Below are 26,589 nucleotides of genomic sequence, written 5' to 3' on the forward strand. Positions count from 1 at the left end.
AGATTATTATTCTTTATGTCTAGATTAACTGATAATAAATGTCTGAGAATCAAAATATAGATTGAAAGAGCCCTTATGATGCTGGCTGTAAATTAAGCTGTCTCCCAAAACGGGTCATGCTACTGCTGCTTCAGTAGTAACAAAGACAAAGCCAGCCTACCCTAAATATTGCCAGGGCAGGCACAAGAGCACAAAGAAAACCAAATAAGTCCCAAAGGAAACCCCTCTTCCCCACTCCCATCACTCCAGCTCCATCCTCCAATGGGAGGGGCCTGAAGCACAAGCATGTGGATAATTTCCTGATCCGCATTTATTTCATTCAGCCAGTTACGAGTCTCGCTAAATCTGTGATCATTCAACTTGCTCTTCCCCATATTGATTTTTCCAGATATATAGCTGAAATCTAGGCATACTTTCCATTACATTTAATAATAATAACAAGAGGAAAGAGGAGAAGGAGGAGGGGAAAGGTTATATGGTGTAATGCAGTTCTTAATGAATCCATGCCAATTTCTAATAATTACCTTTCATTTTCCTTCCTTGGTGCTTAGTTCCTAAGCCACTCAAAGGTCTTTCTAGATCTTTGATGTTTACCTGTTTTGGTAGTGTCTGGTGCCTCTTCTGTTTTGCTCAGGTACCTCAAAGCACACTTCTAGCAATTCAGAAATTTCACACTTTTTTTTCCTGAAGTTTGCCAGAAGTATTTATTTGACAAACGCATTAGTGGGACTTGAGACTCATAAAGAAGAAAGCCACAAAATCAACACAGGACCTCCTGTAACATCTGGTAAGCCAGGAGAATTCTGAAACAAATACACAATAATTGGCACTAAGCAAACCAGAGCAATAACACATTGCACGACAGCTCCTAGTACACAGCCTGGCTCATCGCAGCCACTTAAAATGCTAGGGGTGGGCCAGGTTGATGTAGCAGGTCCTCTTTTTAAGAGCATTTCAAGAGGTTGACATTGACAAGCTGGTGTCAGAGATTGAGGTTCTCTCACTTCAAGGACATTTGAAGTTATGTAAATGTATACACTTTTCTCAAGATAATATTGCCATTCGCCTATGTATCCAAAGTTTCATCTATGATATGCTGTACTATGCTAAGCCATAACTGCCATATAGTTCCAGATCATTCCACTCCATCTAAAAGGCCTTTTTGAGTACCTAACAAATGTAAACTACTGGGGAAAAAAAAGTAACATATTAGAAAGGTGAGGTGAAGGAATTCTTTTGGTTTCTACAATTTAAAAACGTCAGAAATTTCATACTCTGAGCTATTCTAGTGCCTTTGAATGTTGCTTTTGCAGCTAGGAGTCTATACTCAGAATGGCAATAAAAATAACTTTATATGCTACTCTGTTTTTAAAAATAAAATCATTTATTCATTTTCTTTAAAAAATGACAGATGTTTTATGAAAATTTAGAAAATATAGGTAAGCCAACAGAGGAAAAAAAAAAAAAAAAAAAAAAAACCCTGAAACACCTCACTATCCAGAAACCACTGTGAATATTTTGCTGTATGTCCTCCAGTGTATTTCAGTGGCAAAATCTGCATATGGTTGTAGTGAGTTTGAATGTGGGGGTTGATCAAGGAAAAGACCAGACCACGAGATGGCAGTAGCACACAAGAGCTTTATTTGGGTGAGGCTTGGACAGATTGCATGGAAGGGGAAAGTCCTCACATCAGAAGACCTTCCAGATACAGCAGCAGGGCCACCACCATCGGGGAAAAAGGACAAGCAACCTCCCTGGGGAGAGGAGGATCAGAGAGGGGTTTGCAGGTTTGGGGATGTCACTTAGCAGCATAGTGAGGAGTCTCTTGGTCATAGGTCCTTAAGGAACAGCAGCCATCTGGGGTCTTTCATAGCCCCACAGTTTGTCCTATATATGGCAAGAGGGTGTTGGGTGCAGTTTCACAGGTTATGCAAAGCAGATGGGCTCTAAAAGGGTGAAAAAAATTGGGCTATATTTATAGCAATTGGATGTGCAAGAATTTGAGTTTGGTGCTGGTAGGCTTGAGTTAATGGTCCTGGGCTGTGGTACAGAAGTAAACAGCATGGTGGTCAATACACAGAGGCCAACTTGAGCCCATTTATTCAACAGTAATTTATTTATTTATTTATTTATTTTTTGAGATGGAGTCTCACTCTCTCACCCAGGCTGGAATGCAGTGGCACGATCTCGGCTCGCTGTAACCTCCGCCTTCCAGGTTCAAGGAATTCTCCTGCCTCCGTCTCCTGAGTAGCTGAGATTACAGGCATGTGCCACCACACCTGGCTAATTTTTGTATTTTTAGTAGAGACAGGGTTTCACCATGTTGGTCAGGATGGTCTCGAACTCCTGACCTCAAGTAATCTGCCTGACTCAGCCTCCCAATGTGTTGGGATTATAGGTGTGAGCCACCACACCCAGTACTCAACAGTAACTTAAAAAATGAAATTCATACTGGCCACTGCTTTACAACACACCTTTTCCACTTAAGCCCTATGGACCTCTTTCTGGGTCTTTATGTCAATATTCTTCAACATTCTTCAAGCTTTTTTTCATGAAATGGAACTTTTTTCCCCCAATGTGTTGTTTCATAGAATAAATATATGGAATATATGTATACACACACACACATACCACACACACATATCTATATGAAAATTATATATATACATTATATATGTGTGTGTGTGTGTGTTGGAAAGAAAAGAGTGAAATTCTGCTTGCTTTTGCCAGCTACCCCTTCTGGCTCTCTGTTAAAGTCTAAGGTGATAAGCCTCCGCTATTATAAAATATTTCAACAGTTTTATGACATTCTGTGTAATAAGATTACTTAATGACCTGTTTGGGAGAAATTTTGATTTTTTTCCCCTAATTTTTCATATCATAACTTTGCTGTGAACGTCCTTGTAAACAAATCTATACATATTTCCACAATTATTCCTTGGGTAAATTTTTTCAAAACACATGATATTTTTGTAGCTTTTGGATTTTTATTTTTTCTTAACTATGGTTATATTCTATCCCTGAAGCTGGCAATCACTTTTCTTGAGAGAAGGGAATGAAATAAAAAATCAGTTGGGAATTTATTTGCCTTTGTCACAAAAACGCAGGTTAAGAGATAGGCCAGGTGGGCAGTTTTCAGGACTCCAGTTCATAGGAGGGGCCAAGACATTACCGAAAGGTAAGGAGATGGAAAAACTAGAGTCACCAGAATTCCTCTTAGAAAAAGTCTCAGTGGGTGGTTGGAAAGAATACTTTCATAAAGGGCTGAGGATGAGGAAAGAGAGACAAGACATCCTCAGGAATATGCTTGTAAAATAACATATTCGAGGAATTGCCTTTTATTCAAAGTCCTTTTACTTTTATTCAAAGTCCTTGAACTTTTATTGAAAGTTCAAACCACTGAGCTGGTTTGGCAAAGTGCATTGTACGTATTTATTGGCCTCCCCTGCCCTTGCTATAGTGCTCAGTGATACCTCTAAATATTAAAGAAATATAATATTAAACCAATTAAACTAGCATTAAAATAGCTTTTTTTAAAAAAGTTCCAGATTAACAGCTTTGTATGTCCAAAGATGCTCTGTTCCCCTCAGACTCATGCTCTCACTACTCTACTCTGTTCCACTCCTCTGTCCAGCTCTCTGGAAACCCACTCTGAAGGAGCACCCACCACCTCATCTCTGCACAGGACTTCCCTTCCACCTCCCAGTCTTGACTTGCCTCCTCTGAGAAGCACTATTTCCCTACAGCCCTCTTTGAATAAAGGCTGTTCATTTCCTGTGCCCTATGGGTCTCCATAAAGAGAGTCCCCCACCTCGTCCTGCTACTTTGAGGAAGTGTAAAGCAATGTACAGGAGTCATCTTCGTTTTGTTTTGTTTTGTTTTTTTTTAGACAGAGCCTCAGTCAGTGGCCAAGCTGAAGAGCAGTGGCACAATCTCAGCTCACTGCAACCTCTGCCTTTGGGGTTCAAACGATTCTCATGCCTCATTCTCCCAAGTAGCTGGGACTACAGGTGCACACCACCAGGCCCAGCTAATTTTTGTATTTTTAGTAGAGACAGGGATTCGTCATGTTGGCCAGGCTGGTCTCAAACTCCCAACTTCAAGTGATCTGCCCACCTCAGCCTCCCAAAGTGCTGGGATTACAGGCATGAGCCACTGCACACAGCCAGGAGTCATCTTCGACCAGATGAAAGACAGCAGTGCTGAAAGATAACAGCCCAAACTCTGCCCAAGTCCTGCATTGGGTCCACTTTTCAGACTTGATGCTCTTCATGGTGTTTTCTACTTAGCATGGTTTCCTCCAAGAACTTTCTCAGCAGTCCTTACCAAAATCAAATCTGTTGTTAGACATGTTGCTTAGGCCGGGTGTGATGGCTCACGCCTGTCCTAGCACTTTGGGAGACTGTGGCAGGCGGATGACCTGAGGTCAGGGATTCGAGACCAGCCTGGCCAATACAGTGAAATTCTGTCTCTACTAAAAATACAAAAATTAGCTGGGCGTGTTGGTGCATGCCTGTAATCCCAGCTACTCAGAAAGCTGAGGCAGGGGAATCACTTGAACCTAGTAGGCGGAGGTTGCAGTGAGTTGAGATCATGCCACTATACTCCAGCCTGGGTGACAGAGTGAGACTTTGTCTGAAAAAAAAAAAAAAAAAAAAGACATGTTACTTAGAAACAGCAGCAATGACAACAACAAATAACCTGATTAAAAATGGGCAAAGGAACTGGATAGACATTTCTGCAAAGAAGATATAAAAATGGCCAGTAAACACATGAAAAGACATTCAAGATTACTAATCACTAGGGAAATGCAAATCAAAACCACAATGAGATATCATCTTGCACCCATCTGATGACTACTATAAAAAACAAAAACTATTAGCAAGTATGTGGAGCAATTGGAACCCTTGTGAATTGCTGATGGGAATGTAACGGGCAGCCCCTGTGTAAAACAGTATAGTGAATCCTCAAACAATTAAAAATAGAATCACCATATGCTCCAGCAATTCTACTTCTGCATATATACACAAAAGAATCGAAAGCAGGGACTCCAACGTATTTGCACAACCATGTTCATAGTAGCATTGTCCACAATAGCCAAAAGGTAGAAGCAACCCAGTGTCATTGACAGATGAATGGATAATGAATAGGTAAACATATGCGATGTATATGTTCAATGGAGTATTATTCAATTTGAAAAGAGAATGAAATTCTGACACATGCTACAGTATGGATGGGCCTTGAGGACATTATACTAAATGAAATAAACAGTCACAAATGGACAAATACAGTATGATTCCTCTTATATGAGGTACCTAGTCAATTTCATAGAAACAGAAAGAATGGTGGTTGTCAGGGGTTGGGGAGAGGGGATAATGAGGAGTTAGGATACCAACAAAGGGCAGATATAACCCCCGCTCACCGGAGCCATCCCCTCACCCTAGTTAGACACATATTCTCTTACATAATTTATTCCTCTTATTTTCTAAACTTAGCAGATATAATTCAGTGCCTACAGCTTCATTCGTGGGCCTCTTCCAATATTCTCTTTTCAAGATAGCAATTCCAAATTTGTATAGTTTTGAGTGACTTTGCATCTTAATGTCTCCTTTACCCTCCCTTTAGAGCAGGCTGATTTGGGGAAAGAATACCTGATGAGTACTGCAAAACAGGACAGTCATTAGAGATTCTTCCCTGACGACATCTCAGTTTCTCTTTCCCTCCCTCCCTTCTTTTTTCTTTTCTTTTCTTTCTTTCCTTCTTTTCTTTTCTTTTCTTTTCTTTTCTTTTCTTTTCTTTTCTTTTCTTTTCTTTTGTCTCTCTGTTGCCCAGGCTGGAGTGCAATGGCGTGATCTCAGCTTACTGCAACCTCCACCTCCTGGATTCAAGTGATTCTCTTGCCTCAGCCTCCTGAGTAGCTGGGACTAAAGGCGTGAACTACCACACCTGGCTAATTTTTGTATTTTTAGTGGAGATGGGGTTTCTTCATGTTGGCCAAGCTGGTCTCGAACTCCTGACCTCAAGTGATCCACCCTCCTTGGTCTCCCAAAGTGCTGGGATTACAGGTGTGAGCCACCATGCCAGGTGACATCTCAGTTTTGTAAGCATCAATGTAGCCTCTGCTCTTTCCTTATAGAAACAGTTCTTTTCCCACTTTCCTTGCAGCTTTCCTGCAGCCCTTCTCCTCATCAAATAATTATTAAGTAAACATTTTAAAATTTGATGTTTTAATTATAAAAATGCCATCTCCTTATTGTTGCTATTATTTGAAAATTAAATGACCCCAAAATAGGCAAACAGCAGACATAACTTGTTTTTCTCAGCTATTTGTAAAGGAGCTGAAAAGGTTAGATTAATCCAAGTAGTTTTACTTCAGATGTTGAGTACAAAACGGGATCCAAACTTGAGTGATAGTATTTTTCTTCAATCTGCCCCTTTTTAAAGGTATAATCCTGTTTGTTAAATTAATTTTACTTAACTATGGAAATAAATGTATCCAGACTGAAAAACTGGTTCCAATTTTTAAACTCTTCCATACTTAGTGTTCTCAGAAGATCAGGGACCGATGGGTCCTGAGAAACTATTTCAGTCGTGCCCTCATTTCTATCCTAAGGAGACTGTGTTCAAAGATGTCTTTTTTTTTTTTTTTTTGAGATGGAGTCTGGCTCTGTCACCCAAGCTGGAGTGCAGTGGCCGGATCTCAGCTCACTGCAAGCTCCGCTTCCCAGGTTCACGCCATTCTCCTGCCTCAGCCTCCCGAGTAGCTGGGACTACAGGCGCCCGCCACCTCGCCCAGCTAGTTTTTTGTACTTTTTAGTAGAGACGGGGTTTCACCGTGTTAGCCAGGATGGTCTCGATCTCCTGACCTTGTGATCCGCCCGTCTCGGCCTCCCAAAGTGCTGGGATTACAGGCTTGAGCCACCGCGCCCGGCCTCAAAGATGTCTTAAGTGAGTTGATCCAAAGTCTTTCCAAGCAAGGTCTCAAGCCTGGCTTTCAGAATCCCAGCCTGCTGCGCTTCTGGTTCTTTCCAACATCATCACCAACAACCACCTACCAACACTCACATTTCTCTTTGTGGACCTGACTTTAGAAAGATTTGTTCCATCGAGCTTCACTTAAATAATAATCCTTTGTCAATTAAATATTCTGGTATCAGATAATCTCTGCTACCCTATTGAATGGACGCAAGTCCAGGCAAAAGGACAGAAATGCCATACCATTTCTTTTAAACGTTTTGACACCTTTAAACTGTTAGTTTATGTTATTACCAGAGAGAACCACTAGAGGTCAGGGAGAACCGTTGCCCAGGACAGTGCTTCTGCCCTACCGCCTGCAACAGTCGGAACCCTCTGGATCTGTCTGTACAACAGAGACCCCAAAGCCCCCTCCCCAAGAAGCACTTGGTCTTGTGTCCCACATACTTTTTTTTTTTTTTTTTTTTTTTTTTTTTTTTGAGACGGAGTCTCGCTCTGTCGCCCAGGCTGGAGTGCAGTGGCTGGATCTCAGCTCACTACAAGCTCCCCCGCCTGGGTTTACGCCATTCTCCTGCCTCAGCCTCCCGAGTAGCTGGGACTACAGGCACCCGCCACCTCGCCCGGCTAGTTCTTTGTATTTTTTAGTAGAGACGGGGTTTCACCATGTTCGCCAGGATGGTCTCGATCTCCTGACCTTGTGATCCGCCCGTCTCGGCCTCCCAAAGTGCTAGGATTACAGGCTTGAGCCACCGCGCCCGGCCGTCCCACATACTTAACTAATACCGTGTCTTTTTTCTTCTGCCTACTCGTGGATTTGAAGCTAACATCCTTCCCTGCTTAAGTTGGATTTTGCATTTTTTAAAATCTGCTCCTGTGATTTAAACATCTTTCCATCTGGCTACAAAGGCACCTCAATTCCATTCCATTGGATTCCTCATATCCAAAAGTAAATGCTTTCATACATTTTTAATCAAATTTGATAAAATTTTGGTGAAAATTCTCTCGATAAATTTTGATACAAATTTTGATGATAATGTTGATGAAATCTGATGAATATTGGTGAAAATTTGATGGAATTCTGCACTCTTTTCATATAATGTAAGTCTGACGGGGCCAAAGCCTTAGAGATATTAAAATGACCTGTAAAAATGATATAGTCTTTCATAGCTATATTATTTTAACATCATACTTTTTTCTCAGGCTACTGGGATGAACCAACAGCTTTTCATTGACACAATTTGTTTCAATTATTTGTAGTCATCAGTCCTTTTTTAGTGATCAAAATGTCACAATTTAGCCAAAGGAAACTTTAACTGGCCCATGTAGCTTTTTTACAAAAAAAAATTGCACAAAATATTTAAAGTATATTTGCTTTTTGGCAACAAGATGCCCCAGGCCCATTTTGTACATCTGGTCCCAGATGTGGAATCTACGAATTTTCCAAGTCCCAATTTCTTTCAGAGAAAGAAAGCAGGGACCCAACCATGAGCACTGTGGGAGACCACAGCAGGCGAATCACCTGCCATCATATTAGAGACCCAACCATGAGCTCTGTGAGGTGCTTTTCTGGCTTCCTGCTGGTGGGATGATATAACTTATGGGCCATTTCAATGGATGGTCATGGGAAAAGTATACAAACACACAGACAAACATATGTCTAAGAAGTTCACGGCCATTTTCAAGTTAGTCCCAGTATTACTTCACAACCATAATACTTAAATTCTTGATCCTATACTCAAACTATAATTGTGCTTCATTTTCTTTTTAACGGATGACTCATATATTTGCCATTCTGAAGCTCTTGATTCATAACAAAGCTAACATAACCATTTATTTATTTTAGATCCAAAATAGGTCCAATAAAATAAATAGGTCCAAAATAGCGATACTGTACTAATACTAACTATAAAGCCACTAAGTAGAATTCCAGTGTTTATTTGTAACTTGCCTTTGTCCTTAGAGTGCAGGACACAGAAGGTATAGGATACAGAATACAATTACTTCGATCTAGAGTACTCTGAAATAAATCCTCACTCCATGGGTTACAGAAATCTATCCAAATGTTTCCTTTCATTTTCAGTTTGAGTTCTTAGGATTTTAGCTTTCACTTTCTGCTTAGCGTCTATATGGGGCCATGGGTAAAAGGGTAAGTCAGTTTTATCACGAGGACAAACAGAAATATCCTAACAGTTCAATTTTCAAAGTACCAGCAAAAATTTCATTTATTCACTGTCTGCCTCACCTCCAAAAACTTATTGCCTGGAAGTTATATGTACAAGATTTACACGTGCATAAAAAGCTGTACAAATCCACTTTGACTTCCAATATTCAATTCCTATGAATATATTTAGGAGCTACAGTTTCATGTATCCAATTAAATTTTAATTATGCTACATCCTATCCTAATATAAGAGCTTTATGATTTATCTTCTTCCTCCCTGCACCCCAGCTTCCAGTTCTTCTTTTTCTCTGTCATACATGATAGCATTCCCTTCTAGTTAACACAGTATACATGTTAAGTATCATTGTATCAAATCACAGTTATAAATTATAATATTTATTTAGTTTTACAATATGTTTACATGTATATGCCAAGACACTTTTTCTTGTTGCTGGGTTTTTTTTCTTTTTCTTTTTCTTTTTTTTTTTTTTTTTTTTGCGATGGAGTCTTGCTCTGTCGCCCAGGCTGGAAGTGCAGTGGTGTGAACTCACCTCACTGCAGCTTTCATCTTTTGGGTTCTAGGGATTCTCCTCCTTTAGCCTCCCAGGTAGCTGGGATTACAGGCACACGCCACCATGTGCGACTAATTTTTGTATTTCTAGTAGAGACGGGGTTTCACCATGTTGGCCAGGCTGGTCTTGAATTCCTGACTTGAGGTAATCCGCCCGCCAAGGCCTCTCAAAGTGCTAGGATTACAGGCGTGAGTCACAGTGTCTGGCCCCTTGTTGCTGTTTTCTAAATATAGTAGCAATTATTAAGATAGTTTAATCTACCTAGAGGGATGTAAATATATATAGTATAATGGCATACTGTTGGCAAGGGAGATAGAGACCAATGCAGGGTTTTCAGGTTTTGTCAGAAATATTCTTTTAACTTATAATGCCATAATTCTGACCTGAATTATCTACACATGTATTTTTCTATTATCAATATTATTAAGGGCAGATAGCTCCATCATTTTTTAAATCTTCAGTGGCTTGTGGATACATACAGTCCAATAAGACATACTTCCATTACATTGTTAAACAATTCCTTTAAATGTTATGTATTATGCTTTAAAACTTTATCCACGGGAGACTTCTGATTCTGCTTCTGATACAGAATGATTTAAAAGACTTTTCAATCTGGTGATAACACAGACATAAATCTGTGCACACTCAAATAAAAATTGCATTCTACTGTGGTATCAAAGAGTGCTGAATGTAAGACAGCCTTGGTGCCCAGGATTCCAGAGAAGGGCATGCCTTTCATGGGTGAGCAGCGAGCTGCAGCCATTTCCACGCCTGGGCAAGTCGCTGATCTGGGCAAGGCTGGGCAGAAAGTGGGCTTTTTCCATAAAGTAGGCTCTTTTCTGAAAAAGTGGGCCTGGCACTCAGGCACCTCTTCTGGCATGAGGAGAAGCCAGCCATGCTTTTATAATAGTTACAGTGTGGGCTGGAAGGACAGATTGGAATTTGGAAAAGCCCCAAATAAGAAAATAAACAAATCACACAGCCCCGTGATGCCACCCTCAGCCCCACAGTTATGCTGAGAAAGCCTCAGGTGGAAGCCCTGCAAAGCAGAGCTTACATGCTTTCTCGTGCATCCGCGCAGCGGTTGGTGCCTGGGCTCTGCTGAAGTTGAAGCCAAAAGTGAACCCAAAGGCCCACGCTGCCCTCCATCTCCTCCCAGCTCAAAGCCCCGCAGGACCAAAGGCTTTGGGCCCTGGACCGTGATGGCCCAGAAGGTCCCGGCTTGGGCTAGCTAGAGGTGAATGCACTCTGATTAGCGCTCCGGCGCAGCCCCACCCCAGCTGAGCTAACTTCACCGGTTTTAATGGTCAGTCCCTCAGGACAGCTACCAACAACAAAAAGACTTGTTCTTGAATTTTAAAAATTCTTCAGATTCCACAAGAAACAATATATGGAAGACCCTTGTTTTATGATTCTAGGAAATTCTAGTTTTAATGCCCTTTAACTGAAATTCAATGATACATTTTATTTATGTCAAGTCTTTGCCCTTTATCTTTAGTGTAGAACTCTAACCCTTCAAAAAAGGTGCTGTGCCTGAGATTTCTAGTTGTGCATTTTATGGGGCCTGCATGATTATCACAGATATGTATTTGAGGAGGAAAACACTTAAAACTTAAATGTAAATGTTAAGTTTCTTTTTCTACTACATCATCTACTTTTATCACTTTTTGAACTAAAAGATATTTAATGTGGAAGGCCCCAGTAAAAAATAATCTTTAAAAAAATAAATGTTTTAACTTAAGAAAAGATAATTTTTTACCATCTTTTTCTTTTTTTTTTTTTAGGCTGCACCAAAAACTGAAGCTTAGCTGGTATACAAGAGTGGCACTATCACCATCTCTATGCTCCTCACCTTCCTTCTAAGTTGCAATCTTTGGAAAATTAAAATTATTTTCCTATATGGTTCATGGTTTATAACCAGTTCTTATCAGCTAAGGATGTACTTCTTCTTGAGTCTAAATCTATCTTGTAAAAACAGATTAATTGTTTTAAACAACTTTGATTCATACAGTCTCAGGTCTATCCACGTTCTCTCACTCTAAATTCACACATTTATTACAAAACCAAAGAGTAAAGAGTAAAACATAAGGTCCTTATGTCTACAAATGGAAACTTGGTTTTCAATTAAATATGTATAGCTGTTTCTATGCAAGTCATTCCAAATAAGCAATTCTTTTTAAGCTTCTGAGGTCTCTACACATTTTTGAACTCAATAACTGATGTGTTTTCATGAATCTTATCTCTCCAATGTCCTTGCTCCTTTGGAAAACAAGTTTTGAATTCTTATCAGTAAAGAAAGATTCCCCCAAGAGGTAAATGTTGTGGGTTGTCACTCAGCATTCTTCTCACCCTCCTTCCAGTGTGCAGAGTCTAGGAACTGAAATCATGATCCAGGGTCCCTCGGGTACTGGAGGAAATTGAGCAAGTTAGCTTAGGCTAATCAGGTGCACTCCCAAGAGCTTTGGAAGGCAGAGGGGGTGGAAGCCATGCTTCAGCTGTTTATGCTGATTCTGCTGACAAGGGCAGTCCTGCAGGTGTTGGGATATTTTGTGCCAGAATGCCAGTGTCTGGTCCTCAGTCTCACGGGTACTGAGAGAAAGAGGAGGGGGTGCCTGTGTGTTGCCAGTGCAGACCAGCAGTCTGTTACGGATTGAATTGTGCCCCAAACCTCCCAATTCATAGGCTGAAACCCTAACCTTCAGTACCTTAGATGTGATTGTATTTGAAGATAGGGCCTTGAAAGAGGTCATGAAGTTTGAATGAGGCTGGGTGAGATGGTTCACACTTCTAATCCCAGCACTTTGGGAGGCCAAGGCAGTGGATTGCTTGAGCCCAGTCCAAGACAAGCTTGGGCAACATAGTGAAACCCAGTCTCTACAAAAGCTACAAAAAATTAGCTGGGCATGGTGGCTCAGGCCTGTAGTCCCAGCTGCTTGGGAGGCTGAGGTGGGAGGATGGCTTGAGCCCAGGAGACTGAGGCTGCAGTGAGCTGAGATCACACCACTGAACTTCACATCCTGTCTCAAAAAAAAAGGATGTGCATGCGCAGAACATAGGTGATGTTAGGACAGAAAGAAGGTGGCCATCTGCAAGCCAGAGAGAGAGGCCTGAGGAGAAACCAAACCCGTGGACACTTTGAACTCAGACTACCAGCCTCCAGAACTGCGAAAAATAAATTTCTGTTGTTTAAGCCACCAGACTGCAGTATTGTGTTATGGCAGCTCTAGCCGACTAACACACAGGCAAGGCTGGGACTGTAGCTAACTGTTGGGATTTGGGAGCTTCCTAGGTGGCAACTGAAGTGGTAATGTCCTTATAGCTACCAGGTCCAGTGGGAGCCTCCTGGTGCCCAGCTTCCTCGCTACAGCACAAGTAACAGCTCAGTGGTCATTCTAGGAGTTACACTGGAGATGGCCCAGCCCAGAGTTTGCTATTCTAGCTCTTTGTGAAATGTGGAAGCACTGAAGTCCGTATATCAAATCCTATATCCACACAGCCATCTTAAAGGCTCAGGATAGGAAAACGAGTTGTTATGGTCCATTCAGGCCACTATTAAAAAGCATCATAAACTGGGTAACTTCTAAACAACAGAAACTTACTTCTCAGAGTTCTGGAGGTTGGGAAGTCCAAGATCAAGGTGCCAGCAGATTCTATCTCTTGCTGCATCCTCATATGGCAGAAGGGGTGAGGGGTTTCTCTCTTGGGCCTCTTTTTATAGGGGCATTAGTCCCATGAGAGCTCCATTTCATGACCTAATCACCTCCCAGAGGCCTCCCACCCCCGATACCATCACCTTGGGGTTAGAAATTTAACACATGAATTTGGGGAGTGGGGGATGACACAGACATTCAGACCATAGCATTGGCATGGAACCACAGGACCCCTGCAGATTGAGAAAGGCATAGGTGATCAGGGATTCAAGGGTATTTGCTGAGTCATAACCAGTAGAGTAGAATGTTTCCAGTGAGGGCCTGTAAAGAACTATGGAAAACCAGCTTCAAACACCTGGTAGGCCTTGTGGGTGAGACAACGCCTCGGGCAATACTAGTGATGGAAGATGTTTTCTGCACTCTTCTCTGTTTCGGCCCTGGAAGAGTCAGAAACCAGTTTACGAGCTTGGGAGACTGAGAAACCCTAGGTAGGGGAAACAGAAGATAAATTGTTGTTTCTCCCCAGTCCCCATTCCCTCACCACCACCGCACACAGGTACACACCCACATCAGGTGCTGCCTGAGCAAGGAGAGAGGATTTACTTTAAATCAAGTTCAAGGTTCTGAGTATTACATAGAATTGAACATTATATGATTTAGGATTATGTAAATTAAGACTATATTTACAACTTTGGGACTTATTACCTCTGTGTGAACAGAAAAAGTACAGAACTGCCTAAGTTTTTGCCAAGGAGCAAGAGATTCATTCTCTGCACAGAATAACTTGTAGAGACAAAGGAATGCAACATAAAGACAGTTTCTGATTATATCTCCTTAAATTCTGGTTGTTCACTCGTTATAGAGACTTAATCTGGAGATCAATTTTTAATTGTTCTAGTGTTTTGCCTTTAAAGGCAAACTAAATGTTGTTGTGGTATTTGAACAGTATTTTGTACTGACAAAAACACATTTTAGGGCCATGGATGTTCTACCTTCATCTCTATTTGTATTAGTCCGTTCTAGCACTGCTACAAAGAAATATCTGAGACTGAGAAATTTATAAAGAAAAGAGGGTTAATTGGCTCACAGTTCTGATGGCTATACAGGAAGTATGATGGCTTCTGCTTCTGGGGAGGCCTCAGGAAACTTACAATCATGGCAGAAAGTGAAGGGGAAACTGGCAAACACGGCCAAAGCAGGAAGACGAGAGAGAAGGGGGAGGTGCGCACCACACACATTTAAACAACCAGATCTCACCATCACTCACTCACTCACTCACTATCACGAAAACAGCACCAAAGGGATGGTGCTAAGCCACTCATGAAGGGCCACCCTCATGATCCAATCACCTCCCACCAGGCCCCACCTCCAACATTGGGGATTACAATTCAACATGAAATTTGGTGGGGACATAGAACCCAAACCATATCACCATTTGATAAGCAGCCTAGGGGTCTTTGAGGTCAGTTTTGTGCACAGATAAGGGACTATAAGGGTCTCTGTTTGTTTATAAAGTAATAGATGCTTTACCAAAGTTACAAATCAACAAATCTACTTTCTCTTAACATTTTAAATTCAAATTGCATACTGTTTTAAACTGTTTACAAGCTCTATAAAATTTCACAATTACTGTAAGGAGGCACTTTTACTATTTACTTAATTCTCCTTAATGTTTCAAGCAACTTTTACAAATTTAATATTTGACTTTCTTTTCAAGTACTTCAATTCTATAACAAAACTCTAAGTGATTGTTATAAATAAGGTAAGTTAAATTTATTTTCATATGCATTTCACCTGAAATTGAATTGGATATAAATTTTATATACTATTTTACATATAAAGACTATATGTTTATAAGATTAAATATGTCATTATTTATTACGTAACAAAGTGTAAATCAATTACTTGATTACATTTTTTTTTTTTTTCTGAGACAGAGTCTCACTCTGTTGCCCAGGCTGAAGTGCCGTGGCACGATCTTGGCTCACTGCAACCTCTTGCCTCCTGGGTTTAAGCGATTCTCCTCCTCAGCCTTCTGAGTAGTTGAGACTACAGGCACATGCCACCATGCCTGGCTAATTTTTGTATTTTTAGTAGAGACAGGGTTTCACTATGTTGGCGAGGCTGGTCTCGAACTCCTGACCTCAGGTGATCCACCCGCCTTGGTCTCCCAAAGTGCTGGGATTACAGGTGTGAGCCACTACACCCAGCCACACGTTTTTACTTTTTTAGAAATGTGGTATTGCTCAGAACTCCTAGCCTCAAGGGATCCTCCCACCACAGCCTCTGGAGTTGCTAGGATTACAGGTGAAAGTCACCATGCTGGCTCACATTTTAAGTTGGAATCACAAAACTGATTTCTTTTGCATCCTAGTGAACTAAATTGTCATAAACATTGTATGTGCTTATACCAACATATCCACATTATTCTTAAATTTAATCACAAACTTTAATGTTACAATATTAGCATAACTAACAATCTATGTTATTTTATACTTAAGTATTTTTTTGAGATGGGATCTCACTCTGTCGACCCCCTTTGGAGTGCAGTGGCACAATCATAGTTCACTGCAACCTCCACCTTCCAGGATCAAGTGATCCTCCTACCTCACTGGGACTACAGGTAAATTTTTGAATTTGTTTTTCTATTTATAGAGACGAGGGCTCCCTGTGTTGCCCGGGCTAGTCTCAAACTCCCAAGCTCAAGTGATCCTCCTGAATAGCTGGGATCACAGGTGTGTGCCACCACTCCTGGCTAATTTTTTGTATGTTTTTTGTTTGTTTGTTTGTTTTTGCTTTTTTGTTTTTTTGTGGAGATGGAGGTCTCACTATGTTGCCCAGGCTGTTCCCGAACTCCTGGGCTGAAGCTATCCCTCTGGCCTCTCAAAGTGCAGGGATTACAGGCGTGAGCCACTGCTTCCGGCCCTTAATTCTACATTAGCCAGAATTCAAAGGCATTTACCCACTTAAGAAAATAGGGCACTCTCAGCTTGTTGAGATTCGCAGTACACTGAGAATGCTTATCTCACAGAGAGATATTCCTGAAAAATCATGATTTTAATGACTGCGCCATATGCTGGCATGTCTGCACCAGAATTTCCTTTGCCTCTCCCTGTTGGTTTGTTCCACTTTTTCACTGAGTCAGACCGTTGAACACCGTGGACATACTGTCTTGCGTTTCCGAATATTTCCTAGAAGGATACGGACGTTTCCAGACTCACGATAAAGATTTTCTGATTGTCTTTCCAAAACCTTGCCACCAGTTTGCACTCCCACGAATCCTGTTACCGTGACTATCTCGCTATACCCTCCCTAGCACTTAGCGTGATCTCTAGTATCATTTACCATCGTTGCTAATTTGAACATGAGCAGATGGAGTCCTATTATTTGCGGTCATTAATTTCGCAGCAAGTGCAGTTGAAGTTGTTTTGCATGTTCATTGTGCAGTGCACGCTGTAGTCTGCACCCGTTGGCCGGCAGGTGGGATGCAGGGCGGGGCTGGCGGAGCGCACCCGCCGCCTGGGAGGCCAGTTCGGAGCGGAGTCGCCGCCATCCCGGGCCCCACGGCCAGGGGGCGCTGCGGCCCCCCAATCCCCCGCCCCGTCCGGGCTGGGGCGGAGGAGCGGGCGGGGAGCAAAGGTTGGTGTCTCTGCGCTCGGACCTTCGCCAGAGGGGCCGCGGCATCATGACGGTGGGAGCTAGGCTCCGAAGCAAGGCGGAGAGCAGCCTCCTGCGCCGTGGGCCCCGAGGGCGAGGGAGGACCGAGGGGGACGAGGAGGCGGCTGCCATCCTGGAGCACCTGGAGTACGCCGACGAGGCGGAGGCGGCGGCCGAGAGCGGGGCGAGCGCGGCGGTCGAGCGGGGCCCCGGGGCCCGGGGCGCGCGGAGGGTGCACTTCGCATACCTGCCCGAGCGCTACGAGCCCCTGGAGGAGCCGGGGCCGAGCGAGCAGCCCAAAAAGCGGTGCCGGCGGAAGCTGAAGAAGTACGGCAAGGTAGGGGCCCTGCGCCGCCACTGCCCGGGGGGCGCGGGTGTGGTGCCCCGCGGGGGAGCGGGAGCCGGGTCCTGACCGTCGACTCACCCAGTTTCTCCGGGCTGCACCTGCGACCCCCTCCGCCCTCGCTCCCACTCCCTCGCGGGAGGCGAGCCGCGAGTTGCGAGTCGTGATAGAAACTTAAATCGGAGGTTGCGCTGGGTGGTCCCCTCTGTGCCTGCTATTGCGCTCCTGGCTCTTTAAGAACATTTCTCAAGGGGCTCCTACCAAGGTGGTTCTTATGTAAGATCAGGAATCAGTGTCCCTGATTACAGATGGGAATACTGAAGCGTGAGCGCTGCAGGTGACTTGGAGAAGGTTGGCCCAGGTGGAAAGAAAGAAATTGCAACCCAGTGTATCTGTTTTCCAGTAACATCCTCTCCAGGATATCCCATTAGTTGAGAAATGTTTGGGTTACTCTCCCAAATATTCCCAAGGTTATTTCCAGGGCCTGGGAGCGCAACAAATACATAAATAGGCGCTTGTTGAATTTGTTTTTCTCGTCTAGCCAACCATCAGTGTACTCTGGGGCCTTCAAAACATTCTGCCATTTGTCTCGGGGAAATGGGGTTAGGAAGGATGAATGTGGGAGAAAATGGCAATTTCCTTCTCAGAAATCAAAGCCCAGATGCAGTTTCCAGGTATCTCTGCCTGGAAGCACTCGAAGCTGTTGCCGGAAGCTCTCCTGGCCTGGACGAGGCCACCCAGAATAAAGTCACAGAAGTTACTGTGTCCTGGCCAAAGGCCATGGGCCTCATCTGATTTATTGTCCAGTTATCTGTGTCACCCAGTGCCCTCTTATACCTGAAGCCATTCCGTCTCCATGCCTGGGAGCTTAGGTTTATCATCCTCTTTAAAGGTATGTCAGCAGCTTCTGGAGCAGAACACTGGCAGGGGTAAAACTATAAAGTTGGGTCTTTCTGGCTTAGAGCCCTGCTAGGACGAATCATCTGTGCTTTGGGTCCCAGTTGAGCGCAAAGAAGCCATCATGTCCCTCTCCACTGGTGAACTGATACTGCAGAAACCTCAGCTCAAGGACTAGGACTTGAAGATATTTTGGGGGCACTCATTATGCGTCAGGCATTGTGCTGAGCAGTAGCGATGCAAAAATAAATACAGGGCAGCCCTGCCCTAGAGAAGGGCATAGCCTCCCAGGAAGACACTGACATAGCTGGGCACCACCCCTGGGGGCTTCAGGGCACAGAGCTCAGGCAGTTCTCTCCTCAGCGGTGAGCTTGTAAAGGCAGGGAAGTTTTCAAATCGTGGTGACATGAACACTGGGCACAGAAGGACGAGTTAAGATTTCACCAGATAACAGTGAAGTGGTATGAAGTAGGTACATTTCATCCCCACTAGAACGGCTACTCCAAAAAATGTCCAGACAAACCAAATAACAAATGTTGGCGAGAATGTAGAGAAATTGGAACCGTTGTACATTGCTGGTGGGAATGTAAAATTGGACAGCCGCTATGGAAAATAATTTGGGAGTTCCTTAAAAAGTTCAGTGTAGACTTATTCTGTGATCTAGCAGTTCCACTCCTAGGGATGTAACCAAAATAATTGAAAACAGGTACTCAAATCAATGTTTATGTACGCATTTTAATAGAAGCATTATTTACAATAGTTGAAAGGTAGAAACAACCCAAATGTCCCCAAATGGATGAATGCATAAACAAGGGTGTTATATACATACAATGGAGTAGTATTCAGCCATAAAAGGAAGGAAATGTAGTCATCCATGCTACAACATGATGAACCTCTAAAAATATTATGCGAAGTGAAGTAAGCAAGACCCACAGGATCACGGATAGTGCGTATGATTCCATTTGTATGGAGTGCCCAGGATAGGTCAACACATGGAGATGGAACACAGATTGATAGTTGCCAGGGACTGGGGTGAAGAGGAATGGAGCACATCTGCTTAATGGGTTTTTTTTCCTGAGGATGATGAAAATGTTTGGAACTAGATAGAAGTGGTGGTTGCACAACATTGTAAATGTACTAAATGCTACTGGGCTGTACGCACTTTAAAATGGTGAATTTTATGTTGTGCGAATTTGCCTTAACTAAAACAAACAAAAAAACCAAGATTTCAGTGGCTAGAGAAGTGGTGTCATCTGAGGTAGAGGGGCCATCACAAGTCCAGCTGTGGGCATGAAAGCTCTAGAGTGTTGTACGCTAGTTCAGTGGACCCAGGAGGCCAGGTGAGAGGACATCGTCAGGTTAGGGTTGGATCTCTCCTTTCTGCCCTTCAAAAGAGTGACTAGCTTCTACTTTCTTGGAGCCAACTGAGAGGGTCACCAGGCTCAAACATGGAGAAATAAAGCAGGCAACCCCTCTTTGTTCCCCTAGACCCCAACTCCCCTCTGAGAGAGTAGTTGGGTAGAAAGCTCTACTCAGATCAAAGAATTCGAAATGCACACTCAAATGACACTGAAATAGTGGTTGAGAGATATTTTATGTTTCTTTGCATTTCATTTCTCAAATCTGTGTTTTTGACAATGTTCCATTTAATGAACTATTTTAGTAGATTTCTTTTTCCTAAATTACAAAGACAAAGTGACAAGCAACTTTTAAAGTGTAACTGGCTGAGCAAAATGGATGTACAAATACCAAAATTGTCACGTTTAATGTAGGCAATTGTGGTTCTGATCTTGTTTATAATGGGTCACTCTTGATTGTGAAGCTTGTTCCCAGAAAATATGTTTTTCTTTTGTTATTTCAAACATGTAAGTAAAATTCTCCCAATGATTATTACCACACGTTTAGAGAAGTGTATCTCTTAGTAACATCACATACCCACACATGCACATGCCCCAACCCAGTGTCTCTTTGACACATCAACAGAGTAATGTCCAGGAAAGCAGTGTCTGGAGAAGACACAGACATTACTTGGTTCTCACAAAGCTCCTCATTTAGCGGGAGAGGTACCAAAGGAAACACCCAGCCTCTTTCTACATGCTCAGGATACAGTAATGAGCACAACAGAGTCCCTGCCCTCCTTCTGTTACTGTGAGGGACCCTGTAATTTAAACTATTGAAAGCTTGGCCAGGCGCAGTGGCTCCTGCCTGTAATCCCAGCACTTTGGGAGGCCGAGGCAGGTGCATCACCGGAGGTCAGGAGTTGGAAACCAGACTATCATGGTGAAACCCCGTCTCTACTAAAAATACAAAAAATTAGCCGGGTGCAGTGGTGCATGCCTATAATCCCAGCTACTTGGGAGGCTGCAGCAGGAGAATCGCTTGAACCTGGGAGGCGGAGGTTGCAGTGAGTTGAGATTGCGCCATTGCATTGCAGCCTGGACAACAAGAGCAAAATTCAGTCTCAAAAAAAAAAAAAAAAAAAAAAGCTCAAGTAACCAGAAGTCATAGGAAATTATAGTCTTAACAAACTTTCCCAAACAGACAACAAAAATCTTGGGTTTATGTATTACCACCACAAACCTAAATTGCTATGTAATAAAAAGAAGCAGATGTTATTTAGCAATAATAGCTAACATTGGGGAGCACTTATATGGCCTGCAGTTTGTGCCAGGCCCTGTTCTCAGTGCTTTCCTTGTGTGATCTCATTTACTCCTCTTAACAACCCGATGAGGTAGTTACTAAATATTCCCATTGTATAGGTGAGGAAACTGAGGCCATGGGAAATCAAGTAAGTGATAGAGTTGGAATTCAAGCCCAGGCCATGAGTAGTTAACTAGAAGCTTACATATTGCCTTTATTTAAAAAGGGAAATAGAGTATGGGGGTTAAGGTCATAGGCCCTGAAGTGAGATTTCTTTGGGATTGAATTTCAGCTCTGCCTCTAGCCAGATATATAAATGTGGACAGAGATGTAATCTCTCTATGCTTTGAATGATTGACGTCTGATAGACAAAGGCCACCAGGGACATACCAGTAGCCAATCCACGTTAGGTTTATGTACTTAGGGCTACAAGGGAGAGTGCATGCCAGAGGAATTGTGGGGTCTTCAAAAAGTGGAGATCTCAAGTAATGAATTGCATGTTTGAGACTGAACTGAAGAGTTCTTTAAATCTAGGAGATACTTGTAGTCATTAGAAATGGATGAGACCATCTAAGGAGAGATTGTAGGGAAAGAGAGAGAGGAGAGACCCAGGACTGAGTACTGAAGAACACCAACATTTTAAAGTCCATTAGAAGGGATAATTTAGCAAAGAAAGCTGAGGAGGAGCTCCCAATTTAGGTAGAGGAGAACTAAGAATATGGAGTCAAAGAGGCCAGATGATTATTTCATAAAGTATATCAAAAGCTGCTGAGAGGTCAGGGAAAAGAAGACAGAAAAGTGTCCACTGGGTCAGGCAGCATGGGGGTTGTAGATGGCCATGACCAAACAGTCCCTGCATGGGTTGGGGTAGGAGTCAGAGGGAATAAGAAGTACAGACATGGAGGCAGTATATGTGGTTGGCTCTTTTGGCTGGCTTGGCATGATGGAGGGCAGAGACTGGGGCAGGAATATGGAGTCAAGGTGATACCCGAGCATTTGTGTAAGCTAATGGGATCCAATGGAGAGAAAGTGAATGATGGAGCTGGAGAAGGGAAAGCCAAGATCAAGGTGGGAGAAGGCACCAACAGCAAGTATCAAGGGAATGGCTTGGGGGAAGAGGACCACTTTCTCCACTGTAACACAGGCAACGTGGGAGAAGCCAGGAGCAGACACAGGCAGGGCTATAGAGAGTGGTGGAAGGTGAGCGCATTCCCTGACGATGTCTGGGTTTGGTTTTGTTTTTCTGTGAAAGATGAAGTGGGATCATCTCATGAAGGTATAGAGACTTGGGTGTGTTCGTGTGTGTTGAAAGTGGGGAGGCTTCAGAAGGGAAAAGTATGAGGCAGTACCCAGGGGAGAGAGAAATTCATCCTACTGGACAGATACGGAGGTTTTTCAGGTGGTGTTGGAAGTCAAGGTGAGATTTGTGATTGTGATCAGGAATTTTAAGTTAAACCAGTCTGAGTGGTTATGGTAATATGGAAAAGTCAAAGGACTGAGAGACAAGGTATGTGGCCTAAGGCACAGGTTGTCTGCATGGACATTGATGTCACCAAGAGTGATGACAGAAGTTGCGGTAGGGAGGGGAAGACCATGGGCAGCCATGCAATAAATGGTGGTGGTGGTGGTAGTTTTTCTGTTGCAATCCCATTTGAGCCCTTTAGATGTCCCCTGTCTAGCACCTGACATTCTCTGAATGTCCCCTATCCAGCCTTGTAGAAAAGGAATAGGAGGAGTGGTTACCAAGAAAGCATCGCCCAAGCCTGACCGTCAGGGAGCTTATAATGGAATTGGAAATGCTGGATTTATATGAATATAGCAATTAGAAAATGGCAGAAGACTACAAAGGGACAGATGTGTGGGTCAGACAGAAACATGCCATTGAGGTAGAGGGAGGAGAATATGGGCTTTCAGATAAGGTGAAGGAAGAAAAATTTAACCCAGCCTTCTGATGGTCCAGTAATTTTTAGCTAGAACAGAGAAGAGGAATGATCTTTGGTTTAAAAAACCAAAACAAAACTGCTTTAGTTTTAGAATTAGCCACCTTACTGCTGTTTCCAAGAAGATCTTTGAATTATCTGGAAATAAGCTGTGCTTGAAAGCACTTTCCAAGGGGATGATGTCTGCTGTGAGCCCCCACATATTCTTAGGCTGGGGGTGGGCACCTTCCACCAGAGATGTGGGAATGTGGTAACTTGCTGATTTGTCATGGGAGAATCAGGAAAAATGATCTTTATGTATGTCACTGTGACTCATGTTCTTTTTTGTTTTTTTTTCATGAAAGATGGCAGAATTAAAAATTGCCTACTCTAATCCTTTGCTTTTCTCTTTTATTCCTAAAACTAGAATGTCGGGAAGGTCATCATCAAAGGATGCCGCTACGTGGTCATCGGCTTGCAAGGCTTCGCTGCAGCCTACTCCGCCCCGTTTGCGGTAGCCACCAGCGTGGTATCCTTTGTGCGCTAATGGGAGCTGCTGCGGCAGGTGCCACCAGAGTGAATGGGAGCCCCTGCTGTGGGAACTTTGTGAATCCTGGAGCATCTCAGACTTGAACATACAGCATACTTGGAAGAGAAAACATGCCTTTCTTTGTTGAATCACATTAGTATGATGAATGAGTCATCCCTGCCCATCTGCTGAGCTTCTCACGTCTCTCGGTCACACGTGGATCCAATGGTCAATCCTGCAGCAAATTCATCCGAGGTTAGGTTTGGGAGTGGAGCTAGTGTGCTAAAGCCAGAGCCTTCACGTGAAGGTGGCAGGCACTGGGGCAGAAGCCGACACTCAACAGATCCAAGCAGTGTGGGTGTGCAGCAGAACAGTGATCTTGAGGGGAAGAAGAGGATGTTACTGGAGTCAGATGATTTGCTGTATTCTCCTGAAAGGTCGTAGGCTGACAGGCGCTCACATTCCTTAGCTGCCTCAGTTCTGAGGGCAGCTAAGGAGCTGTTTATTCCTCAAGTCGTGCTCCCCGATCTCCTTCCTCTGCCACTCTGTCACCAGTTTAATTACAGGCTTGAGAAGAAGGAAGAAAGAAAAGATCTCTTGATGCTTTGAAAACTGTGTTGGCAGTGTGGCATGACTGTTTAAAGTAGATAAAAGCTTGTCATTTTACCCCATCCCTGCATGACTGTGAAGCCGGCAAGGAAGGAGGAAAAAGGGCAAGATTGGACGCAGGCTGGGTGGCTGGGACAGGTTGGCCGAGGGACCACTCTGGAGGGCTCTTGTGCCTGGCATTGCCCACTTCAGCCCAGCCACATGTTTGTGGCGACCCGAGTCCCTGCAGAGGTGTGGCTGGTTGCGGTCAGGGCCTACTAGCACCATCAACGCACTCCCGCCATTGGCTCAGCTCCTCTCCGCCAACTAAGAGCACTCCGTCCAACTAAGAGTGCTTTGTCCTGGGTGGGACATAGGGGCTGAGAGAGATGCGGGGAGACATAACACCCAGGAATAAAAATACAGATTTGGAGAAGGAACCAGTAAGTAGGAGACAGATGTGAAGAAAATGGAAATGAGGCAAGAGGATGTTGGAAGAGAGAAGTTGGCCATCCAGGAACCAGTTCTGGAGCATCAGTGTGAGGGAGTTCAGATAGGCTGGGCCTGTGCCTCTAGGTAGGGACAAGGGAGGCTGGGTGGCCAGGGCTGGTGCTTAAAACCCCTGAGGCCATGAACTCATTGGTTGCCTTTGTAGCATCTTTTCTTCTTCTGTGCTGCCCAGTTTGACCTCATCTCACCTGGATTCAAAGGGTAGGGTGGGCATGGGTCTTGGGCCTGACACCCACCAAGGATGACCTGTGGACTGCCATGGGACGCTGAACAGGGAGATGAAAGAAAGGAGGTCCTCTTACCATACCCCTCTGCCAACCCCCCGCTAGGCCACTGTTCTGACTTTGTTTTCAGAATATCCAGAAATCCAAAGGGGCTGTTGCTGGACAGTCTGCAGGATCAGTGACAGCACCTACGTGTTGTCCCAAGGCATAAAAGGGAGGCCTCAACACTCATGCTCTCTGATCAAGCCCGGCCAAGCCCAGACAGAAAGACAGACAGATAAAAGGAAGGGGTAGAGGAGAAGGTTGAAGCTGTGAAGCTAGACTGCACTTCACTTCCTGAACCTTCAACTTCATGTTGAAGATTCACTGGGAGCCAATTCCTGCATTGTTAATATTTGTGAGGAAAAGCGAAACAAGTGATCTGGTTTTAGCCCAGAAGATGAAAGTGGATACGGCACATTGTCACACACGTGAGATCATTATAGCTTGCCCCACAACACTGGGTGTCGGAGAAAGGGAGAGAGAGACATAAGTGGAAGAAAAAGCCAAGCATAGTGAGTGAGAAAAAGAGTGAGAGCCTGTGAGGGCTGCTGACGAGCCCCAGGCAGCCCACAAATTCCTTGTGGGGAGATGGAGGCAGAGCCCAGGGCAGGGGACAGAGCTGCTGGGGCCTTTCCTTGCCTGGGAGTCTGTCCCAGGAAGAGCTTCCCCACTCCCATCCCCCAAATTGGAAAAACTGTATAGTCAAGCCTGTTTGGCCCTGAAATTCTTAAGAATCTGGTTAAGAATTAACTCAGTAATGTCAAAAGTCAAAACCTCCTAGGGGTTGTCCTGCGAGTCAGGTTCATGGGTACAGAAGATGAATCTCAGACATCACTCAGCCTGAGCTGTCATTCTCTGTGATAGCGCTGCCCTGGGTTTCTCTTACTCAGTTCCTGGAGTGTAAGCATTTGGATCATGTCACAGATTACCTTTTTACCTTTTCTGTCTCTTTTTTTCTTTTTTAAGTATCAGTGCCCACACCTTACTGAGTATTGAGTTTTAGAGCTTTCACTTGATGTGTTTGACCAAGAGACTTCTTTTGTATCCTTTTCTTGTCCTATGATGTAAATAAAAGCCTCAATTTATGTAATGTTTCTGGCATGAAGGGTTCCCAGCTCCTCACTTACTAGCCTTGCCTGAGGGAGATTCCTGGAGTCCAGTCACACTGAGAGCTTGGCACAGCAGGTGATGACCCGTCGGGAGACACCTCCCTGGGAACCAGTAGGAGCCCACAGGTGTTCCCCAAGGACCCAGGGGAGAGAGAGACCCCAGTTCACCTGGGAACTCTGCATGTGTGTTAAAGGGGACAGTTCTCTCTAAGCCAGCAGAACAGGCTTTGACTTATAGGAGCCTCAGCTCATGAGTTTGTTAAAAAATAGACTGGGCACAGTGGCTCATGCCTATGATCCTAGCACCGAGGCGGGCAGATTGCCTGTAAGACCAGCCTGGGCAACATGACAAAACTCCATCTCTACTAAAATATAAAAAATTAGCTGGGTGTGGTGACACACTCCTGTAATCCCAGCTACTTGGGAAGCTGAAGCAGGAGAATTGCTTGAACCCAGGAGGCAGAGGTTACAGTGAGCCAAGATCATACCATAGCACTCCAGCCTGGGCAACAGAGTGAGACTCTGTCTCAAAAAAAAAAAAAAAAAAAAAAAAAAAAAAAAAAAAAAAAAAAAATTTCCAGAACCTCCAGCTCAGATTTAGAGAGCCTAGCATGGGGACAGGAGCTGCATTGCCCACAGGCTGCTGAGAAAACTCCAGTGCACCTGTTCCTCTGCCTCAGCTGGGAAATGCTGGCCACTGGGGGCCTGCTGCACATTGCATCTGCCAGTGGGACTCCAAGTGGGAGGCTGGGCCAGAGGAGGGGCCCTGCCAG

General features: G+C 43.8%; 1 protein-coding gene across 1 annotated transcript; it reads left to right on the top strand.

Moving 5' to 3' along the window:
- The first annotated feature begins 16,485 nt into the window (after positions 1–16,485).
- On the top strand, positions 16,486–25,797 carry C8H1orf115 (chromosome 8 C1orf115 homolog). The gene is made up of 2 exons (XM_010368085.2): positions 16,486–17,352; positions 23,242–25,797. The coding sequence occupies exons 1-2, from the start codon at positions 17,044–17,046 to the stop codon at positions 23,359–23,361; spliced, it is 429 nt and encodes a 142-aa protein (XP_010366387.1). The 5' UTR covers positions 16,486–17,043; the 3' UTR covers positions 23,362–25,797.
- Positions 25,798–26,589: the final 792 nt, after the last annotated feature.

This window comes from Rhinopithecus roxellana, chromosome 8 (genome assembly GCF_007565055.1).
Source record: "Rhinopithecus roxellana isolate Shanxi Qingling chromosome 8, ASM756505v1, whole genome shotgun sequence".
Classification (NCBI taxonomy): domain Eukaryota; kingdom Metazoa; phylum Chordata; class Mammalia; order Primates; family Cercopithecidae; genus Rhinopithecus; species Rhinopithecus roxellana.